The sequence below is a fragment of the Haliotis asinina genome, chromosome 14 (genome assembly GCF_037392515.1).
Source record: "Haliotis asinina isolate JCU_RB_2024 chromosome 14, JCU_Hal_asi_v2, whole genome shotgun sequence".
Lineage (NCBI taxonomy): Eukaryota > Metazoa > Mollusca > Gastropoda > Lepetellida > Haliotidae > Haliotis > Haliotis asinina.
Window position 1 is genome coordinate 37,724,159 of NC_090293.1, and position 13,343 is coordinate 37,737,501.

A 13,343-nucleotide genomic window follows, 5' to 3' on the forward strand; every position below is an offset into this window, starting at 1 on the left:
ATAGAACATCTGGAACTTGGGTCATCATGAGAACACAGGAAATGCCAAAGAGCACGCAGAAGTGAACTTAACAGTTCATACACATGAAATCAGCCCCCGAAAGTTAACTGATTTAGTGAATTTGTATCAACAGATATGAAAAACGAACAACACCCTGACTGAGGGACAGTGAAAACAGCTAATTTTTAGCCCTTTCATGGACTGTAATAAAACATCTAAACGCATTTGTCCATAATTATACATGGATATACAAACATAATGCCTTAATTTCCGTCTTGGGCTGAAAAATTGCAACAAATTTGAAGAAATATTTATGTGATTGAGCAGGGACAAGAATTCCTGCATTTTTTTAAAACGACTCGCATAGCTACTGCCTCAGTCACACATAAGCTTGGAGATGCAGATGTGACCTTCAAGTCTAACACAACACTGAAGACCATTCTGAAGGCCAATGGCAGATGTACACCAACCAAGACTACTCTCAAGCCCAGTGGCTGCATCTACAAGCTTATGTGTGACTGTTTACGTACACTAATACCATCCTAAACATAACAAATAAATGCATCCCCACCTTTCGGCTCAACCCTGCACAAAAAACAGTCTCCTGGTGGAGCACTGATATAATCAAAGGCAAGAAAAAAGGCCCTTATCCAATCTAAAAGGGACCAAGCAAAATTAACTTTGGCTAAAAAATTAAGAAATCAAACAAAAGAATTAATCAGGGCAGCAAAATCCAACCATTGGAAGAAATTTTGCTCCTCCCTCAGGCTCTCCAATCGAAACTCTAAGCACATGCGGAATAAATTTAAAGCCATAAAGGGTATTTAAAAAAGAAAACTATTTCACCTAATTTTCGGGAACCACCCACAAACAAAGCTAAGGCAAACAAGTTTGCCGCCCACTTCTCGGCCACAGTAGCTCCACCAACTACTCACCCGCTTTCCAAAACACTATTAAAAACCACCCAACATACACACAACAATCACCCCACACTGAACTCCCCATAAACATAAACATTCATGAGTTAAAGTCAGCACTTACAAACAAAAAAAACAGCCTCAGCCCCTGGTCCAGGTACACTCACATACACAATACTCAACAACCTACCGCCAAATATGCACCACATAACACTCACACTCTTTAACCAAATCTGGACCTCAGGATCTATCCCAAATACTTGGAAAACGGCTAGGGTGGTGCCAATCCTCAAACCAGGGAAGCCCAGTCATGAGCCTGACTCCTACCGCCCCATTTCTCTCACCTCACACCTTTGTAAAACTTTGGAAACAATAGTTAATAACAGGCTCAAACACCTCTCCAAAAAGCTCATAAAGGAGGACTTTACTCCAAACCGACAATGTTTAGACCACATTTTACATTTGGAGCAAGACGTCAAAGTAGCCCATGCACAAAAACAATACATTATGGCCATTTTCATTGATTTTAGCAAAGCTTTCGACATGGTTTGGCACAACAGCCTACTACAAAAACTTCAAAATCATGCCATACATGGATGTATTCTAAATTTCATTCACGCTTTCCTTAACAATAGATAAATAAATCTCAAATCCCACAACACCTTTTCAGACCCTTATCCATTAGATAACGAGACCCCCCAAGCCAGCATACTATCACCCACTCTCTTCAATGTTATGATAAATGATATCTTTCCTGACTCATGTCCCAAAATCTCTTGAGCAAAATTTGCAGATGATATTTCCTTTTTGACCTCTTGCACCTCGATCAAACAAGCCACTATCAAATGTCAAAAAATGCTAAATCATATTCAAAATTGGGCCTAAAAGTAGGAGTTCCTCATAAATGTCCAAAAAACCATGGACATCCACTTCAAAAATCAGTATATGCAAAAACTTCACCTTAACAACCAAAAAATTGAATTCAAAAAGGAACCAAATTTCTAGGAGTAACTTTTGACCAGCACCTAACATGGACACCCCACATTCATAACTTTGTCAACTCATGTGAAAAAGATGTCAACCTAATGAGAGCCATCAGCGGCACAAACTGGGGTGCTGACAAGCACACATTAATAAACATATACAAAACTCTCATACTGTCGAAACTGGACTACACCGCCCCGGTCCTCCAGCAACATTCAGAAACTTAAGTAAATTCAATTCCAAGCCCTCAAACTAGCCCTTGGCACGAGGAATGGCACCTCCCTCAACACACTCCTTCTAATAACCAGCACCTTTTCAGTCACAAAGAATAAACCACACCTCACTCACCCTCTGGGCTGGGGCCCAACACAACCCACTCTACAAACACATCACACAAAAATATGACAGCATTAGGAAATCCACACTTAAAACATTTAAGCTACACCCACACAAGGCATCCTATATAACGCACCTCCACAGCCTGCTACACTCATAACAATCAAACACTATACAACACACACCTCCCATTAAAAGCTTCATTTACGACAAACTGTTACCTGAGGGTGTCGGGGTGTTATACCCTTCTCCCGAGGCAATCTGTATTTCCTCCACTCTTTGTCTGGGGATGACGTAGCTAGACGGTATACTCAAGGATAAGTCCAGTTTGGCGTTCAAGTCCTTTTATTTTTGGTAATGCTTTTCACATACAAAGGTCCTCAAATATTTCCTAGTTTCTGGTCTAAACACAACATTAGGTTACACCGTCCTGGAAGAACTTGTTGGTTTCTTGCACAACTTCTGATACTATAAGTTCATCTGAGCCATTCTCTCAAAATACAGAGAGAACCTCTCAAGTCAACAGTGGGGCCCAGAATCGCGCACCACTCACCGGACAACTAACAAAATAGAAGTCATGACAATTTAGGCTCCTCCCCCCCGAAATAATGTCCTACGTCATACAAAAATGAGTCATACCCAATTAATTGATAATTAGTTACTTTCATTAGTCCCTTTCCGAGATTTTATTGGTACCATCAAATTCTTCCAGTATAAAATATCTTCGTTAATCAACTTTTAGCCATTCATCAACCAAACATTGACATATCTGACAAAATATCAAGTGATATTTCAGACTGGTAGGTGCCAGAAGATACTTAAACAAATTATTTCAAAACCCTTGTGTGTCCCTTTTATTGACAAACTGACCATTAGTATCCGAATGTCCATTCGCCTAATCATGTAGGATCACAAGGTCCTAGTTTATGTCAGTTCAGAGAAATTGCCATTTCCCCCAAGAAAAGTGAATCCATAAAATTTTGGTTACTTGGTCAATGGACTTTCCCAGTCCATTGACCCTTCCTAACTTGACTTCAGTTTTTCCTTATATATTTATCAAATGTTTTATAAACTTTTTAACTCTAAATGTCCTGGTTGATGAAATACACACTGCCTAGGGAGAAGGGTACAACACCCCAAAGCCCTCAGGTAACCTCAAACTAGCTTCCCAGCCCACTACGAAAACCGCTAGCTACACCACAGTCAAGGTCAAGGCCCATCCCCAGTGTAACAAGTATGAAATGCAAACCTTTAGAGTCACTATGAAAGACACTTACAAGTTCATTCAATTCTGTTGAGCAGTTTTTGTGGAGAAGTGGATAGACTTCATCCCCTATTACACTATCATCATAGAGAAATTCAGCAAAATGTACCTAAGTTCAGATGTATCTAAACTCACAAAAAACCTTATAAAATAAAAAAAACCCCAAAGCTTCGTACATTTTGTTTAAGACTGAAACCCTCTTAATAATAAAGTTTAAGGCCTGACAGGATGGATGGAATCATCCTTGTTGGCATGGTGACTTCATGCATCTCATACTTCTATAGAGAACAGTAGCAGTATAGGAACATTGCCAAATTAAATAGAAGTCCTTTGTTTAGCCAGATAGTGTTGGGTTGAGGGAGATTTTCATGCACCTTTTCATTTTTATCCCTGGGCATGTAATGCGATGGGATATAGTCGACGCCTCGTCTGTCTGACCATAATCATTTTGTTTCTGGGGCATAACTCAGAAACCCTTAAATATTTTTAGACCAAATATGATAGATGTAATAATCTGAACCAATGGTTGTGCCTTTTGCTATTTACAGATTTTTGACATTTTTATTTTTTTTTGTTTTCCATGGAACATTTTGGTGTTAATCTAATGGTGGGGTGGGCTTCGTTTCTGGAGCAGAACTAAAAAAAATATTCAATATTTTTCTGCAAAACTTGGTAGATATATCAATCAGAATCTCAAGTGGTGCCTTTTGCTATGTACAGGTTTTTGTGATTTATTATTTTGTCGGTTTCCATGGAAACATTTCGGACATCAAAGTGAGAGGTGTATTTCGTTTCTGGAGCACATCTCAAAAACTCCTTAATATCTGTCAGAAAACCTTGGTAGTTATAGTCACAAAATGGAGGGATGATCTTCGTTTCCGGAGCATAACTCAAAATCTGTTTAATATTTTTCTGCAAAACTTGGTAGATATACCAATCAGAAGCTAAAATGGTGACTTTTGCTATTTACAGCTTTTTGTGAGTTCTTATTTTCTCGGTTTCCATGGAAACAATTCAGGCTGAGTCTCAAATGGAGGGATGGGCTTTATTTCTGGAGTACAACTCAAAGAGCATTTCATATCTTTCAACAGATCTTGGCAGATATCTTTTCAAATGTGCTGGGGTCGGAGCGGATATGTCTTCTGATGACTCTTGTTTTTCCTGGTTTCCATGGAAACAATGTCTCAAAGTGGAGGGATTGGCTTCATTTCTGGAGCACAACTCGAAAAACATTTCATATCTTTCAACAGATTTTGGCAGATATATGAGACAGATCTTTAAGTAGTGTCTTTTGCTGTTTACATAATGCATTTATATTTTTCATGATTTCTATGGAAACGATTCAAACTAAAGAAATGTAGGGGCCGGGGGGAAATGTCATCTTCTGATGACTCTTGTTTAGATTTGCTGACGTAATTTTTCACACACGCCATTACACTTCACGGTGAAAAAAAAAAGATTCTGTTGAATGCTGCCACAAATGAATAAAAACAAATGCAAATATTACAAATGAAACAGACTAACGCACTCGTGAAGGTCCTGGGGTAGAATAGGCCTTCAGCAACCCATGCTTGCTTGAGTGTGGCGTAAAACTCAACTCACTCGCTCACTCACTCACTCAGACTAACGTCTGAACAATGTCTGGCTATTACCTTGTTTGAGGTATGTATCCACCAATATCCACACAAAGGAAAGACAACGAATCATGTTCCAGGCAAGTATCTTTTAAATGTCTAATATACAAAAAAGAGAACTATCGTTTCAGTCTTTTTCACACTGGTGTATCATCTCATTGGTCACCTAAGATCTCACACCTGGCAACCAATCGCATGACATGTGCCATTCTTTCAAAAAGTGATCAGGTTAGCCAATAATGAGCAGTCAATCAGCGTATTGGCAGTTAATGCTTGGAGGAAGAATGTTGTTTTTACACAGGTACTTTACAACAGGGTGTAATCAGTATAGATTAGTAAATCTATGCACATAAACAAATCTACTGTGCAAGATAAAAGGAATTAGTAGAAACTAAAAATTAAATTAAATTAATTAAAAAGTAATTAATCAATCACTGTGTTATTGGTTAATCGTTTGATTGATGCTTGTTTCTGTATCTTAGATGATAAGTCCTGCACCTCTATGTATTTGATTTAACATTTGAGAAGGGTGTTCAAATCTGCAGTCACCTACTGTTTAATGCTATTCTTAAAAGGCTTGAAGTGACATCTGCCTGTTCATCTGCCTGTTCATTGGTATAAAATATGTCACTATCATGACACCTGCGTTGAAGGAACTTTTATTTGCCTAGAAAATGTTAAAACCTGCATTGAGAATGCAATGCCAATCATAATCCAATGCTTGTTTGATTGGCATTCTTACAATACAACTTTACAGATACTGATTTCTTGATGACACATAGAGGGGACTTTCCATGTTTATTCCTATGCCGTTATTAATATAATAGTTACTACAACCAGGTGAAAGGAAGTATATATGCAGAGTATCAAGAAGCAAATTTACAACAGGTAATTTAGCAAGGAGCACATCGTTGAATGGGGCCAACAGGCGAGTAAGATAAAAAAATGTAAACAGGCTGTAAGGATGCAAACTGAACTGCTAATTGACCGATTCTATCATTAAACTCCACTATGACAAAGTTGAAACCTACTCCACTGTCCAAGTGATGGAATCAATCAACATTCAGTAAGCTTGTTTATCCTGGACGATGTACATCTAACTGCCTCTCTATGCAATAAAAAGGGAGATGTTAGCATGTAAGTGGTACGTTTCTTTACGTATCCTCATACTGTTTACTGCAGTTTATGTGAGATAAGTGCTTCAGTTTGCAAATGTCCAATCTTTTGAATGAAAATGATGATCTGTGACATATTAGATAAAAATCTATCGGTACTAGTTTGACATGGTTGGTTATGGTTAACTAACATAGTCATAATAATTGGACAAAATAAGTTAGGGATATTGGTATTTTTATGATTGATATTTTATCAGTGTGCTAGATCATTATTCAAAATTTGCAAATATCCTATTTTTGTCCCGTATATATATTTTTACATGAGTCATTAGAACATAATTTATACCATTATAATGTTCCCTGATCCATTTCACCATAAGGCATTTATTTCATTCAGTGTTTGAAAGCCCATATGGTAACATGGAAAATGTTACTGTTCCAGTTTATTTTGTAGTATGAAATTATTTTCATTCTTCTAGTGGTCCAATCAATACAGTCATTATGGCTACAAATGGCCTGATTTTTTATGCCAGTCAAGTTGCATAATATATGTTAGTAATTAGTGCATTCTGTTTGGACGAAAAAGAAATGTCTAATTTGAAAAGAATCACTATACAAATCGTCTTCCCTGTTTCTGAGAGAAGCATTATTCTTTCGTATTATAAGTTTATCTGCACTAAAGAAAGGATTATCCAAAATATGAAACAAACTTCCGAGTTCTATGGTGAACAAGCACAACTGCTAATGTTAAGACACAACATAATGTACAACATGAAGTGGAGAATTCGACATCATTGATATTGACTATTGCATAAAGATAATACTTTAAGTATGTATAAATATATTCAGATAACATCAAATACAATTATTCTCTAAGTAGTCATGGGTTAGAGAGTTACGGTTATATGTGTCTAATGATCCTCATTCACATATACATAAAAACTGACAGCTTAACACAAAATGATATGCAGTCAACCAAAATCAATACAATACAGCTTTCACCGCCTGTTCATACCACACCATTGACAAATCACTCTGGTGTATTAGAGCGATAATCACATCACCACATGTCAAACAAACTTGCAGCTCAGCTGATAACTAGATAACTTACTTTTTTAATAAGAAAAGCAAGATTTATTGACATCAACTTCTTTTTGTGAAATTGGAAATGTTTTGGAAACATCATCTTTCCAAAATTGATGATGATGATGTTTCCAAGACATTTACAAGCTTGTAAATGTAGTCGTTTTTGCAGTGCATGTTTACCTATTGAAAGATGGACACAAGTTTTTAATGAAATGGTTCCCTTGTGTTTACCCTGCATAGTATCAGCAATATTCATGTTAGAGAAAAGAATTATCTTTAATTTGATTTCCATTCCTGTTGCACATTTGTCAATGTGAGCACTTCAGATTGGTTCATTGTTTGTTGTTTCTTCTGTCCCTTAGCCACTCTAGTTGTCCAAAGTAATCCTCATAATAGCGTGTCCATCTAATTATGTGTCATTTGTGTTTTCAGTTTCTTTATGCATTCTCAATCAAGCCACTGTCCTACTTGAAAAGTGATGAACTAGGTAAACAACCTCTTGATGCCACAGCATCACCATACACACCACTTTCCACACCAGGAAGCAGCCAAGATAATTTTGATCAGGTACTGGCAAAACTGACTTTGTTTGGTGAATCTTTTTCTTATTTGCATATGGATGTCAGTTTAGTGATCATGCAATGTGAAATGTAAAAGTTAAAAATATGGTTTTTTTTATATTTTCCCTGGTATAACTTTGAACTTTGTATACACGGTAACTGGAGTATTTATGATTAATATCAACGGAAGCTGCTTAAGGTGTTTGCTTGAATTTGTGCTCCAACTGCACCCCAATTGGCATCCTTAGCAATGTGTAATTCTTATGAATATGTCCCTCTAACACTTGATTGCCTTATTTCCTGTAACCTGTTTCTAATCCACAGATTTAGACATGGTCATGTGTTGTCTTTCTTCTTATTGGTGGATCCAAGTACTTAACTCTCTGAACATGAATACATGAGTTTACTGACAATGTACTGAATTTTTGGAGATTTGGACTTTTCATTTTGATATTAATGGGCACGTCTAAAAGCAACAGATATATCTGGGCCTTCCTTTTGATTACTAAAATGTTTTCACACAGGGTAAGTTGTCTTCAGAATGTCACCTCTATGGAGAACACTTGCCTTCAGATAAGTGTGTGTTGGCTTCAAAGAAAGGCAAGGAGAAGAAAGTGCGCTTCATCCTGTTCATCATAATTCACAGCTAGTTTCATAAATTAGCTTCAGCAGCACGGAATGCACTTGGTAGCATGAACCTTACAAACAGAATGGTTAGAGATACCAGTAACCCTGCATGAAACAAAACACTTGATCATAGACAGGACATCTTCCAAAAACACAACTGGCATTTTAGAGGTGTCCGTGGAACTCATCCAGATATGCTTTCATTGATAAGTTATCTGTTCTTGATGTCTTATTTCTGGAATCAATTCCTCGAATGAAAGACCAAGAAGAATTTGCAGCGCCAATGTAAAGACTGGAAACTCACATTTTCAAGATTAGACAAAAATGCAAGCCACAGTCATCTTTTTAATTCAAAATATGAATGAAGGTATAACCTCTCTCAGGTATCCTGGTCATTTGGAGCGTTAACAAAGCCACATTAACAAAGCCTTACTCTTAGATACTTTTGCCTAAGACAAGACACTGGGTGTTCACAGGTCCACACCAACATCCTGGTGATGAGGGCAGTATTAGCCATCCAGCACAGGACACCAATCCTCAAGAATTCATGTCTCCTAGTTGCCACCAATAATGTCACAGAAATAAACAATATCAACATTCTTACTCAAGTCTTCACAGAACCTACAAGAGAACATTAAGATCTAGTGGACAGTCTTTTCTGTCACATTTTAAATAGATACATCCAAGTGACGATCAACATCCTTGCAGATGCTCCGTGATGCCTTGACAATATCCTGTAGACTGGGTTGATGCATCATGCAGACGCTTTCCTGCTTGCATACTGTAAACATACTTATATTTGCTTGGTGCAAATTTTGTGGAGTTGACTGTTTAGACTACATCGTGCGGTTAATTATTCGCAGAATCCTTAATTGCCAGAACTGCCAGCTGTCTGTATCACCGTCACTAACAGCAGTAAAAGCAATCAGAGTGGCTTAACCTGACATGCGGCATGGAAATCACAGGAAATCCCTGCCTGCCCGATATATACAGTAATACGGTTACTCACAGAAGTATTAAGAACTTAGCAAGTGACACATTGTGATGGTATACTGTTTAAAGCGCTGAAAAACACATCAATGTTATGTTCCGAATTCTGACAATTTGATGATGGCATTGCGAATGTGGCCAAAGAAAGCACCTACCCCCAAGACACCTGGACTTCCAGATCCAAATGATTGCAAAGATGAGACTGAGGCTGAAGTCTTAATCACTGCAAATGTTGCCGTAGATCAACTCCAAGATGAAATGGCGACAAGTGACACGTCATGTGACCCATCATGCTGTAAAAGAAAACGTGGGGAATACAGCAATTATGATCCCGAAGTAGGGGCGAAAATTGCTGTGTATGCAATTGAACATGGTGTTATGAAGGCAGCCCATAAGTTCTCTTGTGAACTGAAGAAGAAAGGGAATGAATCTACTGTCCGCAGTATGAAAGCGAATTTCCTGAAACAGCAAAGCAGCAGTAAAACAGCAGAATCTCCACACCGATTGTTTAAGGCCGTCCAAGGTCAGAGGCCAAAGCTGGGTCAATACGAAGACGAAATTAAGAACTGGTTGAGAAAAATGAGACAGTCTGGTGGTGCTGTTAACACAAAAACTTTGTTTGCAGCAACTGATGGAATCATGAGAAAACGTCATAAATCTGTGTTGAAAGAATTCAATGGACATGTTGAGCTGATGGATTCCTGGGCGAGATCACTTTTATGATGCATGGACTTTGTCAAACGCAAGGGAACAAAAGGTGTAAAAAAGCTGTCGTCTGATTTCACGGACATCAAGACAGAGTTCCTGAATCGTGTACAGGATGTCATTGACCAGAATGCCATCCCCGATAACCTAGTCATCAACTGGGACCAGACTGACCTGTCTCTCTTTCCCGGTGGTGACTGGACAATGGAAGAATGTGGGATGAAGCAGGTGACAATCTCTGGCATGGATGACAGATCACAGGTCTACCTTCAATGACCAAGTCCGGTGATTTGCTGCCCCCTCAGCTGATCTACCCCGGAAAATCTGAGAGATGCCATCCATCTATCAACTTTCCAGCAGACTGGGACATCACACACACAGAATCATTGACCCCTATGTTGTAGAAACACATAAACAACTGGGATTAGGACCTGGCCAGAAGGCTTTGTGTATCTTCGATGTCTACCGTGCTCATCGTACAGACAGTTTATGTGAACTTCTACAAGAGAGAAACATTTGTTTCCTCTATGTCCCAGCTGCCTGTACTGACAAGCTACAACCACTTGACCTAGCTCTCAACAAGAATTTCAAAGATGAAATCAAACAGTGCTTGCACGAATGGTATTCCAGTGAAGTTGTGCGACAACTTGATGAACAGGTAATGATGATTCAGTGTCTGCAATTTCAGTTGATACCAGGACCAGCGTCATCAAGCCCCTTCATGGACAATGGGTTATCAAGGCGTTTGACACTATGTCTAAGGGAAAGGACCTCATTCATAGTGGGTTCAGACAAGCCGGCTTGCTGTGAAAGTAAATGAACTGCTATAGTGTATGAAGTTGTGATTTCAAACATCCAGTGTGTTGAGAATGTGCTGATGTCTTAATTGACTATCAATTACGAGTACTAATGAACTTCTATACAATTTTAATGAATAAATAAAATGCTGCTGTATTATTTCTTTCTGAGTTGTTTCATGGTAATCCGTTTTGTATCAAACCATATCTCTCTATGATTGGTCAGATAGAACATGCGACAGTTACTAGTAAGTTTGATTCTTTTTCAGTCACCATTTTAACATTCCCATAGATTCCAGTCCTCAAACTTGATGTGTTATGGCAACAATGCAGAGGCAAGCATGTGTATAGTTAATGAACGAAAGGTTTATTCATGGTGTACAATTTTTCGCAGCAAAATATTTTGTGCGAAAAGTGCGAAAATAAAACCTGTGTGATATATAATACGTTTACAGTATCTCTCAGGGATCTTACAGTGAAGGAAACTGATCAAGGACAGTTCAATTCAATGTTTTGGAGCCTGTTCATGGCCCCCATCATCAGTTAAAACTAAGGAACAGTAACTGTTGACTGTGCTCATGATGTCACAATGCATAGGATGTCACAATGCTATGATGATGCGCAGCAGCGCAGTGCATGTTGAGGTCATAACAGATACATTTTATGAATATATGAACAATTGACCACGATATTTTATGGATTAATATTCTTTAGTCTTTTCCATACAATGTTTCAGGTTCATTACGGATCCCTTCATCCGGTGAATTAACAGTTGATACTTTGCAGTATTTATACTAACTTTTCAAGCCTCTGGTACTGTGTACGGACAGCAATGAATCTTTTCAGTTCTACTCTACTATAGACCTTAAATTGATAAAATCCCCCTCTCCCCACTCCTGTCCCCTCAAGAAAAGCAAAATGGCCTAATGATGACTATAAAAGTTGATTTATGTAAATCTAGTACAGCTCCAGGACCTGATGGCATTTGAAACTGGTATTGGAAGCTGTTTCCCTGTGTCCAAACACCGTTACTTCACTGTTTTAATTCTCTTGTGGAGGTGATATTCCTCCATGGTTCTGCAAAGATCTCACAATTCTTCTCCCCAAGAAAGGAGACTTGAGTGACCCGAAAGACTTCCATCCTATCACGTGTTTGAATACACAATACAAATTATTCACAGGGTGTTTGACAAACCTTGTGTCATCTTACTGCTCTTCCAAGACATAATTTACAGAGAGGAGAAGGGGGCAAGAATGGGATGTTGGGGGTGCAAGGATCAACTTCTTGCACGGAAAATGATTTTGGAAGAAGCTTAAACTTGTCAGTGCAGCCTCTCCATGTGTTGGATTGACTACAAAAAAAGCTTATGACTCTGTCCCTCATGAATGGATTCTGAAGTCTCTTCAATGTATTGATCTCCCTGAATGGCCACTTGATTTACTCAGGTCTTTAATGAGATGCTGGTCGACTCAACTTGAGATGTACTTGCAAGGGCAGGTGCAGACTTTGGAATCTATGCCAATCAGAAGGGGAATATTTCAGGGGGACTCCTTTAGTCCTTTGCTTTTTATCCCCCGACATGTAATGTATAGCTGTAACTTGTGCTGATTTAGTTAAGAAGACAATATCAGAAACATGCCTTAGATATAAAAATACAGCGAATACACAACAGCAAATTTGTGATTGATGATCAACTTTTCTTTGAGACCTTGTTATTGCTTATTCGCAGAGAAACTATCGAATATTCTTCAAATAAACGCAGCAGAAAAAAAAGAAGAAAGAGAGTTGATACAGAATTTTTAAGAAACAGAAGCTAAAGCAGCCTTATTGGAACAAATCAATGACCTTAATGAAAAACTAGAAAAGCTAAATAAAACAAAAACCCAGGGACAAATGGTTAGATCAAAAGCTATTTGGACTGAAAAAGGGGACCAGATTGTTTCATGGCTGAATTTTTAAAGTTCTTTTAGACTGATATAAGTAAATATTTCATCAGATCTTTAAATATGAACTATATGAGATGAGAATTATCTGTTTCACTGAAATGTGAACTTATAACGTGTATACCTAAAGGAAACAAGACTAAATTGTACTTACAAAACTGGAGACCTATCTCCCTATTATCTGTTTTCTATAAAGTAGCTTCAATGGCAATATTCAAAAGGATAAAATCAGTGCTTGTTCAATTAATAAACAATGATCAAAAGGGTTTCATGTCAGATACATATATCTGGGAAATTACTAGACTTAATTTTTCACTTAATGGATTATACAGAAACCCACCAAATTCCTAGCCTTCTTTTGCTTATTGATTTTGAAAAATCTTT

At 38.0% G+C, this 13,343-nt stretch overlaps 1 protein-coding gene across 1 annotated transcript in view; it reads left to right on the forward strand.

Moving 5' to 3' along the window:
- LOC137261524 (CWF19-like protein 1) overlaps positions 1–13,343 on the forward strand; it is a 261,199-nt gene that overhangs the window by 98,634 nt on the left and 149,222 nt on the right. The window contains exon 8 of the mRNA XM_067799283.1: positions 7,769–7,903. Coding sequence (XP_067655384.1) covers positions 7,769–7,903 — 135 coding nt within the window. The remainder of the gene's footprint in view (positions 1–7,768; positions 7,904–13,343) is intronic.